This window comes from Myotis myotis, unplaced genomic scaffold, assembly GCF_014108235.1.
Source record: "Myotis myotis isolate mMyoMyo1 unplaced genomic scaffold, mMyoMyo1.p scaffold_m19_p_11, whole genome shotgun sequence".
Classification (NCBI taxonomy): domain Eukaryota; kingdom Metazoa; phylum Chordata; class Mammalia; order Chiroptera; family Vespertilionidae; genus Myotis; species Myotis myotis.
In genome coordinates, this window is record NW_023416315.1 from 67627053 (window position 1) to 67650408 (window position 23356).

The 23356-nt window shown below is 45.4% G+C and overlaps 2 protein-coding genes across 2 annotated transcripts in view; one reads left to right on the forward strand and one right to left on the reverse strand.

Moving 5' to 3' along the window:
- Window positions 1–9929, forward strand: part of SLC13A1 (solute carrier family 13 member 1) — a 118177-nt gene extending 108248 nt beyond the window's left edge. The window contains exon 16 of the mRNA XM_036328811.1: window positions 9826–9929. The gene's annotated coding sequence lies outside the window, so the exon portion shown is untranslated. The remainder of the gene's footprint in view (window positions 1–9825) is intronic.
- A 7715-nt stretch (window positions 9930–17644) lies between these two features.
- Window positions 17645–22741, reverse strand: LOC118665849 (the record flags this gene model as incomplete). Its single annotated transcript, XM_036327101.1, is given in 1 exon segment — window positions 17645–22741. A coding segment is annotated over 1 exon segment (5097 nt), but the record flags the coding sequence as incomplete, so codon positions are not given.
- Between the last annotated feature and the right edge of the window lie 615 nt (window positions 22742–23356).

Below are 23356 nucleotides of genomic sequence, written 5' to 3' on the forward strand. Positions count from 1 at the left end.
TGAATTAAGGTGTCTCCACTGTATGATTTTCTACAAAACAAAATTTGGTGGGAAATTGACTTACTTTAACTCCATACAAGAAGGTTTAGCCACAGAATTATCTCACTGGGAGTTTGCCTCTAAGATCTCCATCCTAGTTCATACCTGTTGAAAACTACATGATATTGGTATGGTTTCCCAGCCTCACTGACTTCTGTGATTAAAGCACAAAACTCATTTTCAAATAAAATCAAGTCACCAAATGGTTCGAGTGACCTGAAGAAAAGGTAATTAGTTTCTGGGCATTTGCTTTTTGCTCAGACATAGAGGAGAAATGTTTCTTCATTTTAAGGACATGTAACGACGGAGTTGCTAGTTTGCTCCCCCCTTTCATACATCACGAATGGATTTTCTTATTTAAAAAAAATCAAAGGCTGGTTTTCATTCCCAACTCAAACCCTCCCCCTCTTTGCCCACTGGCACTTTTGGGGGGTGGTAGGGGAGTTGGGAATCTTACTTAACATCTTATTCTTAAAACATGATTTGAGTTATGTTTCTTTAGGCACCCAGAAGCCAGGAGGCATCGCATAAATAAAATTAACTGCTTTTTGAACCATGCTCTATGCTGGTTAATGGAAACTGAGATGAATTGCCTCTGAATGGAAATCAAGTTTCATCCCCGCAATTGGAACACCTGCCCTAACAAATAAAAGAACTGCTGCTGAAGGAGCCATTTTCTGTTATAAATCACTCCGTGTATTTCTAATCATACAAGCAAAGTATAAGTTAGAGAGAAGTTCGCTTCCCAATAGTCAGATCTCATTTCCTAGGTCTCATCTGGGCGGCCTCTGCTGGGATTCAGCATCCATACCTGCATACATGGTTGCATAGGTTGCCTATGGCATTTTTGCTTCTACCAGCAGCTATCAGAAACTGCCCACCCCCTGGGCTAGACTGTTGCCCTGATTGCTACTTCTCTATGAATTGCTCAGAGCCAACCACTCACAGAACTGCTTTTTTTTTTTTTTTTAAGGAGTATGGTTTCTTAGTATTCCCATGTGTTTCCTTTTCTTTCCCCAGCTGCACTGAGATACAATTGACATATAACCTTGTGTAAGGATTAAGGTGTACAATATATGTGTGTGTGGTGAAATGATAACCCCAACGAGATTAGTTACCACCCCCATCACCTCACATGGTAAACTTGCTATGTGTGTATGTGGTGGGAATGTCGAAAATTTACTCTCTTACCAACTTTTGAGAACACAATACAGCCGTGTTAAGTATAGTCATCATGTACATGTTAGATACCCACAACTTATTTATCTTATCATTGAAAGTTTGTACTCTTTGACTGACATCACCCCATTTCTCACACACCCCATGTCTTTTCTTGAGGAGAAATTCTATTCCTTTGGTGAATGTTTGGCTACTCTATTGAGTTGGGTGGTGTCAGATATCATTTTTTTATGAATGCCGATTGCCAGCCTACACTCTTAACTCAAGTTTTAACATTTTCATAATAATTATGATAATGGCCACCTAATTAGAAGGAAATAGAGGACATATGTGTGAGGCTATTATTGGTTAGCACCAAATCATCTGATGTCTTAGTCAATCTTTGTGACCACAAATTTAAACAGAAGAGACCATAGAAGTGTTCAGGTACAGTGCCAAATCATGAAATACAGTCACTTTAACATAATTAGATATTGTTATCAATTTCTTGAAGTAACATGACACATCCCTCATGGGGAAAAATGACTTTTTTAATGTTAACAAAATTAGTGAGAAGGAAGGCAGGCATGCAGGAGGGAAGGCAAGAAGAAGGAAGGAAGGAAATGGATAGGGGTTATAGAATTAGTAAAACAATTTTTTTCAGAAAAACATAGTTCTTATTCAGTATGTCATATTTTATCATAATGTAACTCATTTAATAAATATCCAATTTTTGGACACATGATTTTTATTATTATAAAGCCTTCTGCAATAAACATTCATTAATACATCTTATTATCCATCTAAATAGCAAATAAGTACTATGACCTGGCACTGCACACTCCTGACCCAGCAGAGCACTTATTGGACCCAGCAGAGCACTTATTGGAGAAAACTGGCCAAGGCAGGGGGAATCATAGCAGGTACATGGTGCTCTAGTGCCTGTCTCAGAGAGAGGCAGAGCATAAGGCTAAAGCTGGGTCAGAGAGAAACCCTATGGAGTCTAAAGGACCATGACCATGATGCTCCAGCCCTTTCTCTTCCCTTATGTCTGAACTTTGTGGTTCCAGCAATAAGATATGGCAAAACTCTGGTCTCCTGCCCTGGTCCACCCTCTCAGGATTCATGGTTGAGTGAAGGTCATGGGGACAACCTATAGAGAAGAAATAATTTGGAAAAACTGGTGACTAGGTAAGATTTTTAAATCTTTAGGCTAGGACAGTTTTGGGTGACTTTGTACTTTTAAGGAACAATGACTGTCCATATTCTATGAAATTTTCCACAGAAAAGGAGAGGTGGGTCCTCAACTTCTTTAATTAATCCAACATTAACTTGATGTACAAATTTTGTAATAGCATCCTATCTAATAAAAGGGAAACATGGTAATTAGCTGTACCTCCGCTACCCTTCCCATTGGCTAATCAGGGCAATATGCAAATTAACTGCCAGCCAAGATGGCGGCCGGCAGCCAGGCAGCTTGAAGCGAGCATGAGGCTTGCTTACTTCAGTGACAGAGGACTGCAATGTTCCCCGCCTGCCGCTGCCTGCCTCTGAGCTTGCAGTTTGAAACATTGTTACAAATACAAAAGCTAAACAAAACCCCAGAAACCTGCTTTCAGCCAGCAGGGATCTCAGAGCTGGAGTTGAAACAGTGTTTCGATTATAGAACCCAAACAAACCAGATACCTGCTTTCAGCAGCTGAGGCCTAAGAGCTGGAGCCAAGCCTCAGAGCTAAAGTTGGCCCAGAATAAAAAAAAAAAAAAAAAAAAAAAAAAAGGAGCGGTTGGGAGCTTCAGTCACATGCCAGCCTGAAAACAGCCCTCAGCCCCTGACCCAGACTGGCCAGGCACTCCAGTGGGGACCCCCATCCTGAAGGGTGTGTGACCAGCTACAAACAGCCATCATCCCCTCATCCAGGCTGTCCAGGCACCCCAGTGGGGACCCCCACACTGATCCAGGACACCCTTCAGGGCAAACCAGCTTTTTTAATGTTAACAAAATTAGTGAGAAGGAAGGCAGGCACGCAGGAGGGAAGGCAAGAAGAAGGAAGGAAGGAAATGGATAGGGGTTATAGAATTAGTCACAATCTGGGACAGCCCTCAGCCCCTGACCCAGACTGGCCAGGCACCCCAGTGGGGACAACCCTTTTATCCTATATAGTAAAAGGGTAATATGCCTCCCGGCACCAGACAGGGGGCAGCACCCAAACCCCCTGATCGCCCTGTGGCTCTGTGTGTGACAGGGGGCGGGGCCACAACATCCCTATCCACCCTGCTCTGTTCGTGACAGGGGAAGGCACCCCAACCCCCTGATCAGCCCTGTTCTGTGCCTTATAGGGGGGAGCTCCCCAACCCCCTGATTGCCCTGCGGCTCTGTGTGTGACAGGGTGCGGCGCCCCAACCCCCCCACCCCACGGGCCCTGCTCTGTGTGTGACAGGGTAGAGCCACAGCCTCCCCATCGGCCCTGCCCTGAGTGTGACAGGGTGCGGCGCCCCAACCCCCTGATCCGCCCTGCTCTGTGTGTGACAGGAGGCGGTGACCCAACTCCCCTATCGGCCCTACTCTGTGAGTGACAGGGGGGAGCTCCTCAACCCCCTGATAGGCCCTGCTCTGTGCGTGACAGGGGTGGCGCCGCAACCTCCCCATCGACCCTGCCTTGAGTGTGATGGGGGCGGTGCCCCAACCCTCCAATCAGCCCTACCCTGAGCGTGACTGAGGGTGGCATTGCAACCTCTGGATCCGCCCTGCTCTGTGCATGACAGGGGGCGGCGCCCCAACTCCCCAATCAGCCCTGCTCTGAACCCGACCAGGGGCTGCACCTAGGGATTGGGCCTGCCCTCTGCCACCCGGGATCGGGCCTAAGCCAGCAGGTTGTTATCTCCCAAGGGGTCCCAGACTGCGAGAGGGCACAGGCCAGGCTGAGGGACACCCCTCCCCCCCAGTGCACAAATTTTTGTGCACTGGGCCTCTAGTCTATATAATAAAAGCCTAAGCAACTGTTACGGCGGAACAACCAGAACAACCAGTCGCTATGATGCGCACTGACCACCAGGGGGAAGACGCTCAATGCAAGAGCTGCCCCTTTGTGGTCAATGTGCTCCCACAGGGGGAGCACCAGTCAGCCAGAAGCCAGGTTCACGCTGGTGAGTGCAGCAGCGGTGGTGGAAGCCTCTCCTGCCTCTGTGGCAGTGCTAAGGAACAGCAAACTGAGCAATAAGGAGCAGTGAGCAGGCAGGTGGTAAGGAGCGAGGGGTCCTGGGATGCAAGAGTGATGTCTGCCTGCCAGCGTAGGCCTGCTCCTTAAGCCAGCAGGCAGACATCCCCCGAGGGGTCCCAGATTGTGAGAGGGCGCAGGTCAGGCTGAGGGACTCCCCCGCCCCCCCCCCAGTACACGAATTTTGTGCACTGGGCCTCTAATAAGAAAAGAAAACAACAGACCAATCATACATTACATGACTACATATGTAAGTGTCCCAGACATACACCAAAGTGAAGAGAGTAACAAAGGTGACAGGAATTGAGGCAGTGGGCATGAAGACTCATGTGTAAAGTATAATATGTTCACAAAAAGATTGATTTCAAATGTCATTTATATAATTAAAACAATGTTCACATATTAACAGATGGAACCTACTTTTAAAAAATCTAACTATAACAACAGGATTTATTTTATCATTCAGTATAAAATGAGAAAATCTATATGCTTATCAGCATCTCTTATCCTCCATGATCAACCTAAACTCTATTAATTTAGATCCAGTTAATATTTATTTGTATTTATAATGATTAGGAATTGGTTTTGATATTTGTGTTTATTTTTTTAATTGGTGTGGACCAGCCGTGGGCAAACTACAGCCCGTGGGCCAGGTTCAGCTGTTCTATCAGGACCACGGAGCCGAAAGAGCGGAGGGTTCTCTTGCTCTCCCCTCCGCTCCTTCACCAGCAGCAGTGTTAACATGGCAACGTCGGGAAACACGGCCGCAGCTCCTTCTTCTGAGTCCAGTTTAAGAACCCATTGTGGCCCTCGAGTAAAAAAGTTTGCCCACCCCTGGTGTGGACACTGGTTAGAAAAATTATATAGGTTTCAGGTGCACAATTCTACAACACATCATCTGTACATTGCATTGTGTGTTCACCAACCCAAGTCAAGTTGTATCAATCACCATTTATCACCCCTACACTGTCCACCTCTCACAATCCCTTTACGTGGGCAATCATCACTAATCATGTGTCCATGAGTTTTTTCTCATTTTTTCTTTTTTGCTCTATCCCTCCATCCAGCCCGTCCTCCTTCCCTCCTCCCCACTAGCTATCAGCTTGCTCTCTATTCATGATTTTGTCTCTATTTTGTTTGTTAGCTTATTTTGTTGTTTAAACTCCACATATGAGTAAAATCATATGGTACTTGTCTAAGACTGGCTTATTTCACTTAGTATAATGCTCCTCAGGTCCATCCATGCTTCCTCAAAGGGTAAGATTTACTTCTTCTTTTATGGTCCAGTTGTATTCCATTGCATAAATGCACCACAGCTTTTTTATCCACTCATCTACTGATGGACACTCGGGCTGCTTCCAACTTGGCTATTGCAAATAACTCACTGCAATGAACACAGGGGTGCATGTGTTATTTCGGGTCAGTGTTTTGGGTTTCTTTGGATATATTTTCAGAAGTGGAATTGCTGAGTCATAAGGCTGCCTCCATTTTCTATTTTCTGAGGTAACTCCATACTGCTTCCCACAGTGGCTGCACCAGTCTGCATTCCCACCAACAGTGCAGGAGGGTTCCCTTTACTCCACATCCTCATTAACATTTGTTGTTTGTTGATTTATTGATGATAGACATTCTGACAGGCATGAGGTGATATTTCATTATCGTTTTAATTTCTCTGATGATTAGTAGTTACCTTGAGCTTCTTTTCATATGTCTACTGGCCTTCTGTATGAACTCTTTGGAGAAGTGTCTGTTCGGGTCTTTGGCCATTTTTAATTGGATTGTTTGGTTTTTTGGTATTAAGTTTTATAAGTTCTTTATAAATTTTGGATACTAACCCCTTATCAGATGCATTGGTGAATATGTTTTTCCCATTCAGAGGGTTGTCTTTTCATTTTGTTGATGGTTTCATTTGCTGTTACAAAACCAATAAATTTATTGAGATATAGTATATAGACCTTAAAGTTCACCTGTTTTAAATGATACTTCATTAATTTATATAATTACGTCACCAGACTCACAATTCAGTCTTAAAATATTCCCTTCACTTTTTCAGGTCTCCAGTCAATCTTCCTTTCAGATGCCACTCCCAGGCAATCACTAACCTGCTTTCTGTCTCTGCGAATTTGCCTTTTCTGACCTTGTATATAAATGGAATCATACATCTGGCTTCTTTTACTTTTCATCCATTTGTTAGCATGTATCAGTAGTTTGTCCCTTTCTATTGCTGAGTAATATTCCATATTTTTAATATTGAGCAGGTTTTTTCTTCAGTTAGTTATCCATCCCTCAGTCCATGCAAACTTCTGCTTGGTATTACGAATAATAACACTTCTTGTTTTGCATACTTAAACTTGGGCCTTTGGTGCTTTTGTTTGCAAACATCGATCAACATGGAATACCGTTAGGGTCGTAAGAGTGTCTACTCCTCAGGAAGTGCGGGTGTGTTCTTACAGCCTCCATGCCTTCTCCCCTTTGATGCTGCTTTCTCTCCGAATAAACAAGCAGGATTTCTCTGATGTTTCTGCCCCATGGATGATGCCTTTTCCTAGTTTCTAACACAGTAACATATTTTAATACTATTTTATGTTCCCGGGTCTTTTTGATGGAAATCTAGAAACATAAGAGAAAGATGCCTTAACCCACTTACCACACCCACCTTTACATGGAAGTCTTGTATATAGCACTTTAATTCCGAGAACAAGTTAGATTCTAATCCTATTCAGTTACTTTCATTATAGATCTTTCCCACCTCTGTGCCCTCGTGGGAACCCCTTTACAGGTCTATGTACCATAGCAGGAGATTTACAGTGTCTTTTATAAAAAAAAACAGCAAACAGACACTGTTCAGGCCAAGGCATGCTGTGGCGATGGAAACAAAAAATCTGTCGGAACAAAATATTACCAGCAAAATTATTCATACAGAGTTTATCTTGTGAAAGTCTGACCTTGTTATCTTGGCAGGGACAGCAAGACCTGCAGTGGTTATTTCCGGAATGCCTCACAGTTCGGCAAACCACTCACTCCAGGAAATCTTCGTCATTATGCAAACTGTCAGCATGAGCCTTTAGCCCCCATCATTTCTAACAGATTCCAGGAATCCTATTTCTCTGAGCATCTCACCACCCGGCGGCTTCCAGCCCTACTGCCCTTTGCACACCCTAACTTGCAAACCCGCAGCTACTCCTAAGGAAGGAGAGTTGTATTGAGAGTGGCTAAGAGACGCTCCTAGCGATAACTTAATGCTATTCACTTTTTAAAAATTGAAATCTGGGAGCCCTAGCCAGGTGGCTCGGTTGGTTAGAGCATCGTCCCATAAACCAAAAGGTGGCAGGTTCCATCCCCGGTTGGGGCACATATGGGAGGCAACCATCAATGTTTCTCTTTCACAATCATATCTCTCTCTCTCTCTCTCTCTCTCTCACACACACACACACACACACACACACACACACACACTCACACACACACACACACACACACACACACCAATAAAAACATATTGGGTGGAGGTTTTGTTTTAAAATTGAAATCTATAAGATCAAAAATCTATAAGATCAAAAATCAAACCTAACCCTGCGAAGGAAATACCATGCACAGGACTATTAGTTTCTTGAGAGAAAAATCACATAGATTATGTAAACTGCTGTGTTCCAGTGTCTAATCATATACTGTTTGGCATACAGCACATGCTCAAATAAATGAACAAATCGCTTTAATATTTTTCCCCTTAACAGTTTCTCTTTAATTTAGCTTAATAATACCTACGAAAGCTAACTTAATAAAAATGTTTTATTGGACAGAGTTTTTGATTACTATAGTTATAATTTTTCTGCTTAATTTAATGTCTATCAAATAAAAAGTAAAAATATGTGCTCAAAGAGTAAAACATAAAAATTTAAAAAGTGGTACATAGGTTCCTTTGTACATAAAACCTGAGTTTTTAAAACATTTTTAATGTTCCTCATTACACGTTCAAAAGAACCATGTGAAATAAACAGACCAAATTGTACTTCTTTTCGCTGTTGTGGATCATGAGATAAAGAGTTGAAGTATTCTAAACTGATAACCTTAAAGCTCCAAGTGTCTTATATTGAGTTCAGAATAATCTATTGTTAATTATTAATGACAGATTTTTTTGATACCTCCTATGTTTCTGGTTCCTCTACAGAAACAAAAGTTAAAACAAGTTCAAAAGAAACAATCAGAACTATACTAAATGAAAGTGATACTTACTAAGTAAGAATATTAATAAAATGTGTCTAGTCCCAATGTATCTGATTTGAGATGTATGAACTCTATCTTACCAATTAGATTATGATCTAAATCAGTGTTATATATAATACAAATATAGTCCAAGCTACATGTGAAATTTTCAATTTTCTACTAACCGTTTTAAGTAATGAAAAGAAACAGTTGAAGTTAATTTCTGTAATAGGTTTTATTTAATCCAAAATATTATAATTTCATCATGTTATACTATCTACATTTGAAGTGCTCAATAGCAAATATAGTTAGTGGTTAGAGTACTGGGTATTGTAGACCTAAATTGTTAAATACGGCAGAGACTGTGCCATAGTCAGATGTTTCCTCCCTCTTGCACAACACAAGCACTAAATAAATGCTGAGTGAATAAGCGCTCAACAAATAGTCAATGAATTGCTGAATTAGTAGCTGGAAGAAAGGATATCCTGCTTGAGGTCATTGGGCTTCTTGGAGCTTTAGGTTTTCATCATTGTCTTCAAATATTTTCTTCCACCCAGATTCTTTTCTTATGCTGGGACTTCAGTATCATGTAAGTTAGATCATATGATATTGTCCTGCATATTTCCAAAGGACAGATCATTTTTCTCCAATCTTATTTTCAATATTTGCCTGACTGGAAAATGTGTTTGGATGTATTTTAAAGATCATTGTTTTGTCCAGCTGGCATGGCTCAGCAATTGAGCATTGACCTATGAACCAGGAATTAACAGTTCAATTCCCGGTCAGGGCACATGCCCGGGTTGCAGGCTCAATCCTCAGTGTGGGGTGTGCAGGAGACAGCCTATCAATGATTCTCTCTCATCATTGATGTTTCTATCTCTCGCCCTCTCCCTTCCTCTCTGAAATCAGTAAAAATATGTATTTTAAAAAGATTATTGTCTCACTCTTTCACTTTCAGATCTTCTGTTAAAGCCTAGTCAGATACTTTTTCATTTTAGTTAATGTACTTTTCAATTTTAGAATTTGCAATTTTTAATTGATTTCATTTCCCTGCTGAGATTTCTTATTTATTCCCTTATAAAAAAATATTTTTATTTAGTTATTTGAACATATTTTCCATAAATTTTTGTAATCTTACTTTACAATATTTGTTTGCTAAATCTAATTTCCAAAGGACAGATAGATCATTTTTCTCCAATCTTTTTTTCAGTATTTGCCTGACCGGAAAATGTGTGTGGATATATTTTAAAGATCTTTGTCTCCAAAACAACAATGAGGTACCATCTCACACCTGTCAGAATGGCTACCATCAACAAATCAACAAATGACAGTGCTGGAGAGGATGTGGAGAAAAAGGAACACTTGTGCACTGCTGGTGGGAATGCAGACTGGTGCAGCCACTGTGGAGAACAGTATGGAGTTTCCTCAAAAAACTAAAAATGGAACTCCCATTTGACCCTGTGATCCCACTTCTAGGAATATATCCCAAGAAACCAGAAACACCAATCAGAAAGGATATATGCACCCCTATGTTCATAGCAGCACAATTCACCATAGCTAAGATCTGGAAACAGCCTAAGTGCCCATCAGTAGATGAATGGATTAGAAAACCGTGGTACATCTACACGATGGAATACTATGCTGCTGTAAAAAAGAAGGAATTCTTACCACTTGCAACAGCATGGATAGAACTGGAGAGCATTATGCTAAGTGAAATAAGCCAGTTAATGAAAGAAAAATACCACATGATCTCACTCACTTATGGATAATAAAGACCATTATAAACTTATGAACAAAAATAGATACAGAGGCAGAGCAACCTCGAACAGACTGTTGAACTACAGCGGGAAAGCCGGGGAGGGTTGGGGGGCGGGGGGTGGGGGTCGATAAGAGATCAACTGAAGGACTTGTATGCATGCATATAAACATAATCAATGGACATAAGACACTGGGGGGTAGGGGAGGCCAGGGGATTGTCAAAGGCGGGAAAAAAGGGAGACATATGTAATACTCTTTGTAATACTTTAAGCAATAAAACAATTTAAAAAAAAAAAAGAAAGATCTTTGTCTCACCCAGCTAATCTAAGATGTGGGCTGTGTTGCGGTGGGGATTGTGCTGATGTCTTTTTTTCTTTTTTTATATGAAAATGTGATGTTAGAGGGTACCAGTTCAATCAGAGTTGTAGATAGGCAAATCAAATAATAGATCTTACATTTAATGTGACCACAATAACAATGAGTGCCTTGAGATACACGTATACAAATACACCTCAGAGATCTGTCTGGAGATTTCTCTTTCTCCTCAAGTTTCTACCCTTGGACATAGCTGGTCAAAAATTGACCCCTTTCTCTCTTTCCACACAATCCTTTTTCAGACCTGGTCTGTCTCTCCCATTTACTCTCTTCCTTTTCAGGGCTCCCCTTCCCAGCCCTAGCCGATCTATGAACCACTCCCTGCAAACAAGGTTTTTGCCTTGGGTAGAGAAACAACCTCTTGCTTGGGCTGATTTTCTTGGAAAGAGAGAAAGAATAAAAAAAGGAAGGAAGGAAGGAAGGAAGGAAGGAAGGAAGGAAGGAAGGAAGGAAGGAAGGAAGGAGGAAGGAAGGGAGGGAGGGAGGGAGGGAGGGAGGGAGGGAGGGAGGGAGGGAGGAAGGAAGGAAGGAAGGAAGGAAGGAAGGAAGGAAGGAAGGAAGGAAAGAGGAGAAAGGAAGGAAGGAAAGAAAGGAAGGAGGAAGTGAGGGAAGAAGGAGAGAGGGAGGAAACAGAGAAAAGAAGGAAAAAGAAAAGAAAGAGTCCTAATTGGAATTTCCCAATGTGCACTTGTGAGCGGAGCTCAGCTCTTGGCCATCTTCAGTCAAGTGTAAAGGCTCTTCTTACTTACCTTTTGGGCAAAATGGAGAAACCCAACAGCTCCCTCTGCCCGAAGGCCACCCTGATGATACTGACTGGGAATATTTTCTCCTCACTCCGTCATGCTTTATAACAGCATATTTGTAAAGTGACTTTTCCCTTCTTGTTTTTCGTCGTCGTTTTTTTTTGTTTGTTTGTTTGTTTGGTTTTTTTTTTTTTTTTTTGCAGTTAACAATCTCAGGAAATGGGAAAAGGTAAATAAACAAGGTAAATCCAAAGATAAAAATTAAATTCTCAAGTTTTATAGCTTGTGTTCTGGCTCCTAAGTAAAGAACAGTCTATTTCCTGACGGGTTTTCTAGGCTCCCTATTGCCCCTCCTGCTATGTGATTCTGGATCTCTGAGTCAGCCCAGAGGGGCAGTGTTGCTCAGCGGTTATGAGGCAGGTTCTGAGACCTGCTCCGCGGCAGGCTAATGACACTCTGTGCCCCGTCTCTGCGTGACAGGCGGTCAGTTAGAGGCACTGGCATTAGGAATAGCTGCTCAACTGTAATGACATCCTGGGAGCCTACCTTTCCCCCTTTGTTTGTGGATAAGGCCTCATCGTTGAGTTAACCTGAATCTAAATGATTTCAAGTCACTATCATTCATATGACAAAGGCTGTGGCATTCTGGGTTTCTAGTTGTTGTTTTTTAAATGTCTGAAGCCACTCTAATTTTACCCAAAACAGTTCCAAAAAAGTAATCAAGAATAAATGAACTATCCTGAAAATAGTTCTGAGGCTTTATAATGTGATTTTAAAAAATGTAAGGATGCTGTATAGATGTCTCTAAAGAAAATAGAAAGTAATTTTCTCTCAATTCCAACAGTTTTGAAATTCTATTTTTCAAGGAATTCTAGGCACCCTGGAGGAAAAAGTTATAACAATTTCATTTAAAGTTTCCGTATTAATAAAAAAAAACTAACATAACTTTATTTCTTTAAATAGTTTTCTAAATTTTCCCTTTTATTATATGAAAAAATTTTAAAGAAAATAAATAAAAATAGGTAGAAACTAGCTCACCTATTTTTCTTTCCAGAGGATACATTTTAGTGCCTTGCACAATATCTTTTCGGTTCCAGATTATTTTTAGCAAAAGGCTTTTCAATTTGAAGTATAATTGAAGATAAGATATGAACTACTTCCACTCTTAGACTACATATGGATAGACCTCTAAAACAATGATCATTATCAAGTAGAATTTAAATGGCATTTTTTCAATCTATAATAATAAAAACGTAATATGCTAACTAGACTGGCTGTCCTGCTAGACAACCTTCTGGACGAAGCCAGGGCTGTGAGGGAAGCCCAGGTCCCGGGTGCCAGAGGGAAGCTGGTGCCGGCAGCTGGGGGAAGGAAGGCCTACTCTTGCATGAATTTCATGCATCAGGCCTCTACTAGTAAAATATAAGGCTATGATTAATAGCCATTATTGAAATGTCAAATTATGGCACACTCTTTTCATATCTTACAGTCTCTGATTAGCCGCTTTGGAGGAAAAGTATGTCCCTGATATGTTGTCTTTGGTTTACAAATTTTCCACAGATTCTTTTAAATCATATTTGCTTCAACTTTCTGTTTAAATGAAGTTGTCTTAGAAATTAGATTAGCTGAAAGTATCAGATGCCTGTTTGGAATGAGACTTTGCAAAATCAGTGTCTATTCCCTGTGCCTTTTAAGTCAATTGAATTCAGTGCCATACATTAGTTGGGAATATGCATATATATATAGTAGAGGAGCCTAGAGATTTTAATTTATTGGGCTAGAGTGGTACTTCTAAAAAAAGCCAAGATTTAAATCATTGATCTTTCCTAAAAGGGAACATTGAAGAGTCAGGGGAAACTGCAAGACTGGGAGTCTGTTTGTTTATATGTTTTTATTCCATGAAGGATTTAAGGTTAACGAATGATGGAAGAATGCCTTATCTCCTTTCATGTGTGCTATTCCTATATATTTTTATAAGTTTGGCCTACCCAAATTCATGTGGGGCTTTATTTTGAGGAAGCATATGGGGCAGGCAAACTTAGAGAAACAAGAATGATCCATCTTAATTTAGATGTGAAACTCACAGATGAACCTCCTTATGTGGAGATCTGGCCAGAACTCTTCATATTGTCATTTCAGGACCTGACCCAAGCAGGTCTGAGGGCTGGAGAGGATGCCAGGCCACAGAAAACACGATGCTTCTGACTCTAAAATTGAAAGTCTCGAGGGGTCATGTCCAATCCTCCGCTGAGGCAGAAGAAGGTGGAAAATCTTAAAGAGCAGGAGTTCCAGGAGATGCAAAAGGCCTGGGCAAAAATGCTGGAAGCTGTCTCCTGGCTTCCAGAAGGATTTGAGTTCAGTAGCATGTAGCTAATGGAAAGGGCACACTTATAGCAAACCCCGCCATGCCTGGCACATACTAGCTAGAGGCTCTGTAAATATTTTGGAAATTGATCAGAACCATGGCAATATTAAAATGCTTGACCCCACAAGGAAAGAAGTCTTCCTTGGTTGAAAGCTTACTGATGTACAGTGATAAAGAATTTTCTTTTAATTTAACAAACTTGGTCCTTTGTGTCCCTAGAATATAGAAACACCTCAATTGGACTATTGCTCTAGAAGTGTATGCTGAGAAAGAATAGCTGATAGAAGACCCACAGTTAGAAAAATACGGTCTTGTGTTCACAGTAAAACTGGAACAATTGAAATTTATCAGTGGGGTCCGTAAGAGTTTCTATTTTGTTCAGAATACTGTACTTAATAGGACAGGATATCTAATATACATAAAAAAGATGTGACTTTAATATGTACATGGCTTAAATATAACACTGAATACATTGTAAACCTTTATTATAAAATCTTAATGATGAGAAACAATTTATTTTCTGGTACATTTACATAGATGAAACAATGGTCTTTTTTTTTTTTTTTTCTATAAGAAATTAACACTCCTGGTCCTAGAGCACGTATATACTTCCCATGTTCCCACTGAAACCCAGTCATTGCCACACGTCTTCCTGTTACCGTTTTCCCAATGGATGAACACCAGTCAGTGTTAGCTACCGACTCTGGGAGCTTCTGACGCTTTCATGCTGACTCTACAATTCAAAGCCTGTGCGAGGAAGCAACTGGCAACTCAAGCCTTCTCTCCGGTTGGATGGCTGTCAACTCAAGGATTTATTTTTTTAATATGAGAAAATGTCAGTTTCCATCTCAAGTACACTTTTTGATGATTCAGAGAAGCATTGAATGCCTGATGGTTAAATAAGAAAAATACAAAAAATTCAGCATTGCTTTGAAAGCAACTCCTTTCACACTGTGATGAGGGTTTTACCCATGAACTCAGCATAGATCATAAGTGTGACATATTCCTGTTTTGTAAATGAAGGAATATGTACACACCTGTAAATGTGCATATATGTTTGTATGTATGTTCTGCAGATAGTATTTTTTTAATAGAAAAACTCAGGATCTCTTATTACTGCATCTGTTCCTGTGAACATAAAACGTGTTTAGTAGAAAAACATCATGAAGTTTACTTATAAAATTGTATATTGATGGGCACTTAGGCTGCTTCCAAATCTTGGCTAGTATAAAAAATGTTGCAATAAAAATAGGGGTAAACATATCTTTTTGAATTAGTGTTTTTGCATTTCTTCAGCTAAATACCCAGAAGTGGGAGAAGTGGTGTGATGCATATATATGGAACGTGAAAATTGAACTGGAACTGTTGGGCCCTAAGACCCCCGGAGAGTCCAGCAGAGGAGGCGACGACCCCAAGTCAAACGCAGAGACCGAGGCTTGATGCAAGAGCAAGAGGATTTTTATTACAAGCGCAGCGCAGGGGCTCTCAGGCAGGCAGGCAACAACACAAAGGAAGTGCTGCTGACTGGAGCCCCGAGCAATTGCAGAACACGGGTTTATAAAGGCAAAAACCACACGCAGGTGGCCGGAAAACAGGGAACTGGGTTACCAGTTAACTCATAACTCATCTTTTACAGGGACAGGTCTTTGTTATTAGTTGACTCATTTCCTAAGGGGCCAGGGTGGTCTGGTATGCGCAGGCCGATCCCGAGGAGTGATAAGATAACTATGCTATGACCAGATCAGGGCGCCAGAGCTTTACGGGAAAGGTCAGGAGGGGGAAGTTCTCTTTAATCTTTACATTAACCAGAGCTTACTGGAAAAGCTGGTCCAGGGGGAAGGGGGGGGGGTTTTCAGCGGCCTTACATTCCCCCCTTTTCTTGTGGGAAGTTCCAATCATGGAACTACAGGCTAATGTTTGAGGGTACAGGCTGATACCGCTGTTGGAGGACCATTACCTGAACTGCACTAATCCGGTCCTGGATGAAGGCGATTAAGCGGTTTACTATGCATGGCCCGAATGTCAAAAGGAGGAGTAAAATGATCAGGGGTCCCACGAGAGAGGATATCAGGGTTGTGAACCACGGTGAGCTGTTAAACCAACTTTCAAACCAGCCTTGCTTGGCCTCTCGCTCTCTTTTGCGAGTTTCTAATCTCTCCCTAAGTTTTGACATGGAATCCTTTATCACCCCTGAATGATCAGCGTAGAAACAGCATTGTTCCCTGAGAGCTGCACACAGCCCTCCCTCCTTTAAGAATAGGAGATCTAGTCCTCTCCTATTTTGTAGGACTACTTCAGACAAAGAGGTTAGAGACTCCTCAAGTTTAGTTATGGAGTGCTCTATATGTTTGAGGTCTTCATCTATAGCAGCTCTGAGCTCCTCAGTATAGGTGGGGCCTTTAATGAGGGCTGTTGTCCCTGTTCCTACTCCTGCCGCGACCCCTAGACCTAGGAGAGCAGCCAAGGTCAGTGAAACAAGTTCCCGTTTATCCCGATGGGAAGGAGAATAGGAGTCAAATTCTTTTTCAAATGCATTAGCTTGATAATACATGATCCTGGGGACTAGTTGGACAAGGATACAATAATCTTGAGAACGGTTAAAGGCCTGGGCTGCTAAACATGGAGTAAGTCCCGTACTACAGGCCCACCATCCCCCTGTTGGGGGCACTAAGTAATAGCTTGCAGAGGAGGGATATGCCAGGTTCTCCTTGCAGAGATGCTGGCGGTCCTTTGGCACTTGTCCTATACATGTGCCTTGCCCTGAGACCTCAGTAAGGGTCAACTTCCCCTGCTGTCCCCACGAACAGTGGTCATGGCTGGTGGTGTTGGTATAGTTTCCCTGGAAGGCTATGCCCTCATAGTAGGGGGGCCCTGTAGTTAGGCAGAGCCAGCAAGACTCAGTTAGGTTAGACTTGGACATGTTTAAAGAACTAAAGGCCCCCTCTACCAAGCCTAATAGCCTCTGACCTGAGTTTGTCTCTAGTTCTATGGGGTTGGCCTGTTCCTCCCTGGAGGCTGGGCTAGTTCCCGCCACGGTGGTGGTGGCAAGAGGCCTTTCTTTCGTGGGGAGCTGCCGGCTGGACAAGACGGTGTTGGGTCCTACTGCAACTGGTGGCCTGTAATCCTGTACATCTAATCTTATCTTAAAAAGGAGGCCATCATCATGTTGGTCCTTATACAGCCGGATCCCCCATGTCACTCCCCAGCGCCACTTGTTTAGGTCGTATGACCGCCCAGCTGAGGTGAAGGAGATATTTAGGGCGTTAACCCAACCCCTATGTCCGGAGGTTTGGCTCTCATTTCTCCGAACCTGGATGAGGTCCCACTCGGGGGGCCCTCTGATCCAATATCCAGTACCAGTTGTCTCACATCCCCATTCTGCACAGAAATACTCTCGTTCAGATCCACAATTCTTTCTATGTCCCTGCCTGTCTTTGGGGCATACATAGAATTGGGTCATCGTAAGACGCTCACGGGCCCCCAGATAACTACAGTGAACTCCAAATTGCAAATCTCTTCCTTTTCCTATGTAAGCTCGGGTCTCTATACCTGCTTTAGTCTCTTCTACTGTTCTCTCAGGGAGGTCCCATAGTCTGTATCCTGCTGCCATAGCGCAGAGGTCTGGCGTTAAGTCTGGCCACCATGTCCCTTTAGGTGCTATATTGGTGACCGACCAGGCCGTCTGTCCGGTGTGGGGGGACATTACCCTCCAAGTTAGTCTCTTTGGGGCATGGGGGTTGCTACTTATCAGCGGCAGGCTCAGCAGGAAGAGGGCGGCGGCAAATCCGTAGCTTGAGAGGGTTGTCTGTCTTCTCCACAGTCCATCCATGATCGGTGTCGTCTGATGGGGGTGCCCGCTTGACGTGGGAGGCGTGGATCCAAGCAGCTACACCGTCTACCTTGACCGCTGTTGGGGTTGTCAGCAATACCAGGTGGGGTCCCTTCCACCTCGGCTCGAGATTAGCGGCCCGATGGCGTCTGATGTACACAAAGTCTCCGACCTGGAACTGGTGGGGGACTTGCAGTTCTCCTGGTTGGTAGAGGGCGGCCAGGGGAGTCCACACCTCCTTCTGGACAGTCTCGAGGGCCTTCAGCCTGGCAAGCAGGGATTGAGGGGTGTGAGTGTCTGTGGGCACGGACCAAGGGTCAGCGGCTAGGGGCGGAGAGGCCCCAAACAAAACCTCGAACGGTGTCACCCCCAAGGGGCCTGGGGTGTTTCGCGCGCGGAAAAGGGCAAAGGGAAGGAGGACCGTCCAGTCTGCCACGCCAGTCTCTAAGGACAATTTAGTCATAGCCTCTTTTAATGTTCTATTCATTCTTTCTACCTGACCTGAACTCTGGGGCCTGTAAGCACAATGCAATTTCCAATCCGCCCCTAGTATCTTGGCCATTCCCTGACTTACCTGGGCAACAAAAGCTGGACCGTTGTCTGATCCAATTACCTTAGGAATTCCAAACCGTGGAAAGATGTCTTCTAAGATCTTCTTGGCGACCACAGTTGCAGTTTCTCTTTTGGTAGGGAAGGCTTCTACCCAACCTGAGAAGGTATCTATGAAAACTAAAAGATATTTATAACCGTATCGGGCGGGCTTTACTTCTGTAAAATCCACCTCCCAGTAACTCCCGGGCCGGTCTCCCCTGAGTCTGTGTCCGGTCCCGACCTGGGATGAATGTACATTTACCAGCTGACACGCCTTGCATTGCTTAACTACTTCTTCTGAAAGGCGATCGAGTCCTTTGACATAGTGTCCCGTTGCCCGGCTGGTGGAGCTGAGGTGTTTGGCCCCCAGGTGGGTAAGGCGATGCAGTTGTTGGAGGTAGGCAGTGGCTGCCGCCCTTGGTACTACCATTTTTTCCCCTGCAGTTCTCCACACTCCTAGTTTGTCCTTATGGTATTTTTCTGGCCTTTTAAGCAGGTCTTTTTCCTCCTCTAGGGTGTAGTGGAGGGTCTCTGGCTGTGGTGCTGCGGGGCCAACAGCGAGGGCGAGTAGCCGGGGCCCTAGAGCGGCCTGCCTTGCCTCGGCATCCGCTTTCCTGTTTCCTATAGCTGTTTCCGAGGTCCCTTTCTGGTGGCCGGGACAATGGATGATAGCTACCTCCTGGGGGGCATGAATGGCTTCTAGGAGGTCGAGGATTTCCTTTTTATTTTTAATTTCCCTTCCTGCTGAGGTGAGGAGACCTCTCTGACGGTATATAGCCCCGTGCACATGAGCAGTGGCAAAAGCATAACGACTGTCAGTATAAATATTAGCCCGGCTGTTCTCTGCCAGCCTGAGAGCCTGTGTCAGAGCAATTAATTCAGCCTTCTGGGCCGAAGTCCCTTCGGGCAAGCTACTAGCCCAGATAGTCCGGTCCTTGCTGACCACAGCCGCTCCCGCCACCCTCTTACCTTCATAGAGGTAGCTGCTTCCATCCGTGTACCAGGTGAGTTGAGGCTCTGGCAAGGGGGAATCTTTGAGGTCTCTCCTCGGCCCTGTTTCCTCTGCCAGAATGTCACGGCATGAGTGTAGGACTTCTTTGCTCTCAGGATTTACTTCCGGTAGTAAGGTTGCTGGGTTGAGAGCTACCGGAGCCCCGAAGCGGATTCGATCTTCACTTAGCAGGAGACTCTGGTAGTGAGTCATCCGGGCGTTGGATAGCCACCGGTCCGGTGGCTGCCGGATAACACTCTCGAGAGTGTGTGGGGCCACCACAGTTAGTTTCTGCCCCAAGGTAAGTTTGTCCGCATCTCTTACAAGCAGGGCAGTAGCTGCAATTGCTCTTAGACAGCCTGGCCACCCCCTAGCCACTGGGTCTAGTCTCTTGGATAAATAGGCTACCGGCCTCTTCCAGGGGCCTAAGGTTTGAGTTAGGACCCCCCTGGCTACTCCCTTTCTTTCATCTATGAACAGAGTGAAGGGCTTGGCCACATCTGGTAAGGCCAATGCCGGCGCCGAGAGAAGAGCCTTTTTAATGTCGTCAAAGGCTTTCTGATGAGTCTCCCCCCACTCGAAGGGGTTCCCTTGTTTTGTCAGCGGGTATAGGGGCTCCGCTAGGGTTGCAAAACCTGGAATCCAGAGGCGGCAGAATCCAGCTGTTCCCAGGAACTCGCGTACCTGCCGGGGGGTCTGCGGTCTGGGAATCTGGGTGACTGTGCTTTTTCGGGCTTCAGTGAGCCACCTCTTTCCCCCTTCTAGTGCGTATCCTAAATAGGTCACTCTCCGCTGACATATCTGGGCCTTCTTGGCCGAGACCCGGTATCCTAGGCGGGAGAGCTCTAAAAGCAAGGCCCCGGTACCTGTTTCACAGTCCTCCTTAGTAGCTCCGGCGAGGAGAAGGTCATCCACGTACTGGAGAAGGGTGACTTGCGGGTGGTCAGCACGGAAAGCAGCCAGGTCTTGATGAAGAGCCTCATCGAAGATAGTGGGGGAATTTTTGAATCCTTGCGGAAGTCGGGTCCAAGTCAGCTGCCCCGTTATTCCCGAATCTGGGTCTCTCCACTCGAAGGCGAAAATATTCTGGCTGGCAGGATGCAGTCTTAAGCAGAAGAAGGCATCTTTTAAGTCTAGGACTGAATACCACACATGGGACGGAGGGATAGAGCTTAAGAGATTGTAAGGATTGGGGACCGTGGGATGAATATCCTGTACCCTCTTGTTGACTTCTCTTAAATCCTGCACCGGTCGGTAGTCATCAGTTCCGGGCTTTTTTACCGGGAGGAGTGGGGTGTTCCACGGGGAGTGGCACTTAACGAGGACTCCAAGGCGTAGGAGGCGTTGGACATGAACCTTGATCCCCCTCCAGGCTTCTTTTGCCATGGGGTACTGTCGTACTGCAATCGGGGTTGCAGTGGACTTAAGCTCTACTATCACGGGGGGCCGTTCGGTAGCTAAGCCCATCCCCGCGGTTTCAGCCCAAGCTTTGGGGTATTGCTGTAACCATCCCGCTATCCTCTCGTCCTTTCGGACATTACTCTCAAACAGCCGATGCTCGTCTTCGAGCTGGAGTGTCAAGAGAGTAATTGGCTCTCCATGTTGGGTCAGGGTCGGCCCCCGTGGGGTGAAAGTGATCTGAGCCCCCATTTTAGTTAGCAAGTCTCTTCCCAGAAGGGGGGCTGGACACTCGGGTATTACTAAGAAGGAATGAGTCACTCTTCCCGTGCCTAGATCAACTGTCCGGGTGGTGGTCCAGGAATATTGCTCATTTCCCGTTGCCCCTATCACCCAGGAGGTCTTCTGGGAGACTGGTCCTAGTGGTTTCTTAAGAACTGAATATTGGGCCCCTGTGTCTACCAGAAAGTTAACAGGCTTCCCCTCCACCTTAAGAGTTACCCTAGGCTCGGGGAGGGGATCCGAGCCCCGACTTCTTCAATCACTATCTTCCTGGAGTGCCAGCGCCTTCTTTGCTAGTCTCTTTGGGCACTCCCGCTTCCAATGTCCTTCTTCCTTGCAATAAGCACATTGATTCTTCCTTAACGGTGGCCTGTTGCCCAGGGCCCCTGCCTGTCTTCCTTTTCCTCTCTCCTGTGGCTTACTCCCTTCTATTGCTGCGGCCAAGATACGGGTTAGTCTCTGCTCTTCCCTTTTTTCCTTTTTCTCCTCCTTCTCCTCTCTCTCTCTCTCCTTCCGCTGCTCCTTTTCCTCCTCGGTCTCCCTCTTATGGTACACTTTCTCTGCTTCCTTAACTAAATCTTGGAGGGTAAAGTCCTGCAATCCCTCAAGTCTCTGCAGCTTTTTCTTAATATCTAATGCTGACTGCCCTATGAAAGCCATAGCTACTGAGGCCCTCTGCCCCTCCGAGGTGGGGTCAAACGGGGTGTACCGTCTGAACGCCTCCATTAATCGCTCGAGAAAAACAGAAGGCGGTTCAGTGGGCCCCTGTATGACCTCTCTTACCTTAGCCAAATTCGTGGGGCGCCGAGCTGCCCCTCTGAGGCCGGCCACTAGTGTCTGGCGGTAGACCTTCAGGTGCTCCCTACCTTCTGCCGTGTTGAAGTCCCAGTCCGGCCTGGCCAGAGGAAAGGCCGCATCCACCAAATGAGGGAGTAGAGTCGGCCGGCCGTCGGGGCCAGGGGCGTTCTTCCGGGCCTCCAAGAGGATCCGCTCCCTTTCCTCTGTAGTAAAGAGAGTCTGAAGAAGCTGTTGACAATCGTCCCAAGTGGGCTGGTGAGAGAACATAAGGGACTCAACCAGCCCCGTTAGACGCTGGGGATCCTCTGAAAAGGGAGGGTGGTTAGTTTTCCAGTTATAGAGGTCTGCCGAGGAGAAGGGCCAGTATTGGAGTGGCTGGAGCGGAGCCGTTTCATTATCGTCTCCGCGGGGGGGTGGAGGCCCGTATGGTCGGAGAGGGCAGGCTACGGTCGAATCTGGAGACGCGGGATGTCTCCTCTGACTCCGGGTTCCCTGGGCCGGTCCCTCTGTTGGAGGGGCGGGAGGAGGTGCTGAAGGCTCCGGTCTCTCCGGCGGCTCTGGCTGGAGAGGAGAGGGGTAAGGGGGTGGAGAGTCCAAGAGGAGAAGATCGGTTTGAGAATCTGCCAGGGGACGTTTCGTCTGATCTGCGGCGGGAGGGGCCTGGGCCACGAGAACCCGGGAGGTTCCGGATGGCAGCCAGGGTTTCAGCCAAGAGGGAGGGTTCTGGACCAGGTCCTGCCAGACGACAATATACGGCTGCTGGTCTGGATGGCCCGCCGGGCCTGATTGGAACACCTTATTCTTTACTGCAAAAATAATAGACAGGTCAAAAGTCCCGTCCGCTGGCCATCCCACGCCTAGGGCTGGCCAGTCGGATGAACAGAAAGTCTGCCAAGGACCCTTCTTAACACTGACGGAAAGATTGAGTCCCCGACTCCGGACGTCCGTCCAGTGTGCTACTGTAAGAGAAAGAGGGGTGCTGCTTCCGTGGCCCATGTTACCTGGATGGGAGAAGAGGAGTAAAAGACAAAAACAAAGAACAAACAATGACGCGACAAGACACCGGATCCACAAGAATTTACCCAGATACAGAACGGCCGCTGAGGGATGATATCCCTCCCTAATGCTAGTCCGGCCGGACACGCGAGTGCCCGTTGCCGGACAGCCAGAACCTGAAGTGACCAAGACCTCTTGGTCACCGCCCGATCCTGGGGCGTCCCCCAGGGTGACAGTTTTTCTGGCCGAAGCCCCTACGACCAGAGGAGCCGACTCCTTACGGAGCCGACACCCTGTCTTCCTGAAAAACCGAAACTAAGAACGAACAAAGGACAAGACAAACACTGAATGACTCCGGAGTCTGCTTACCTCCAAGACCGATCCCAGCGCTTGAAGGGGGTCGCCTCATCCCGGACGAGCCCCCAAATGTTGGGCCCTAAGACCCCCGGAGAGTCCAGCAGAGGAGGCGACGACCCCAAGTCAAACGCAGAGACCGAGGCTTGATGCAAGAGCAAGAGGATTTTTATTACAAGCGCAGCGCAGGGGCTCTCAGGCAGGCAGGCAACAACACAAAGGAAGTGCTGCTGACTGGAGCCCCGAGCAATTGCAGAACAC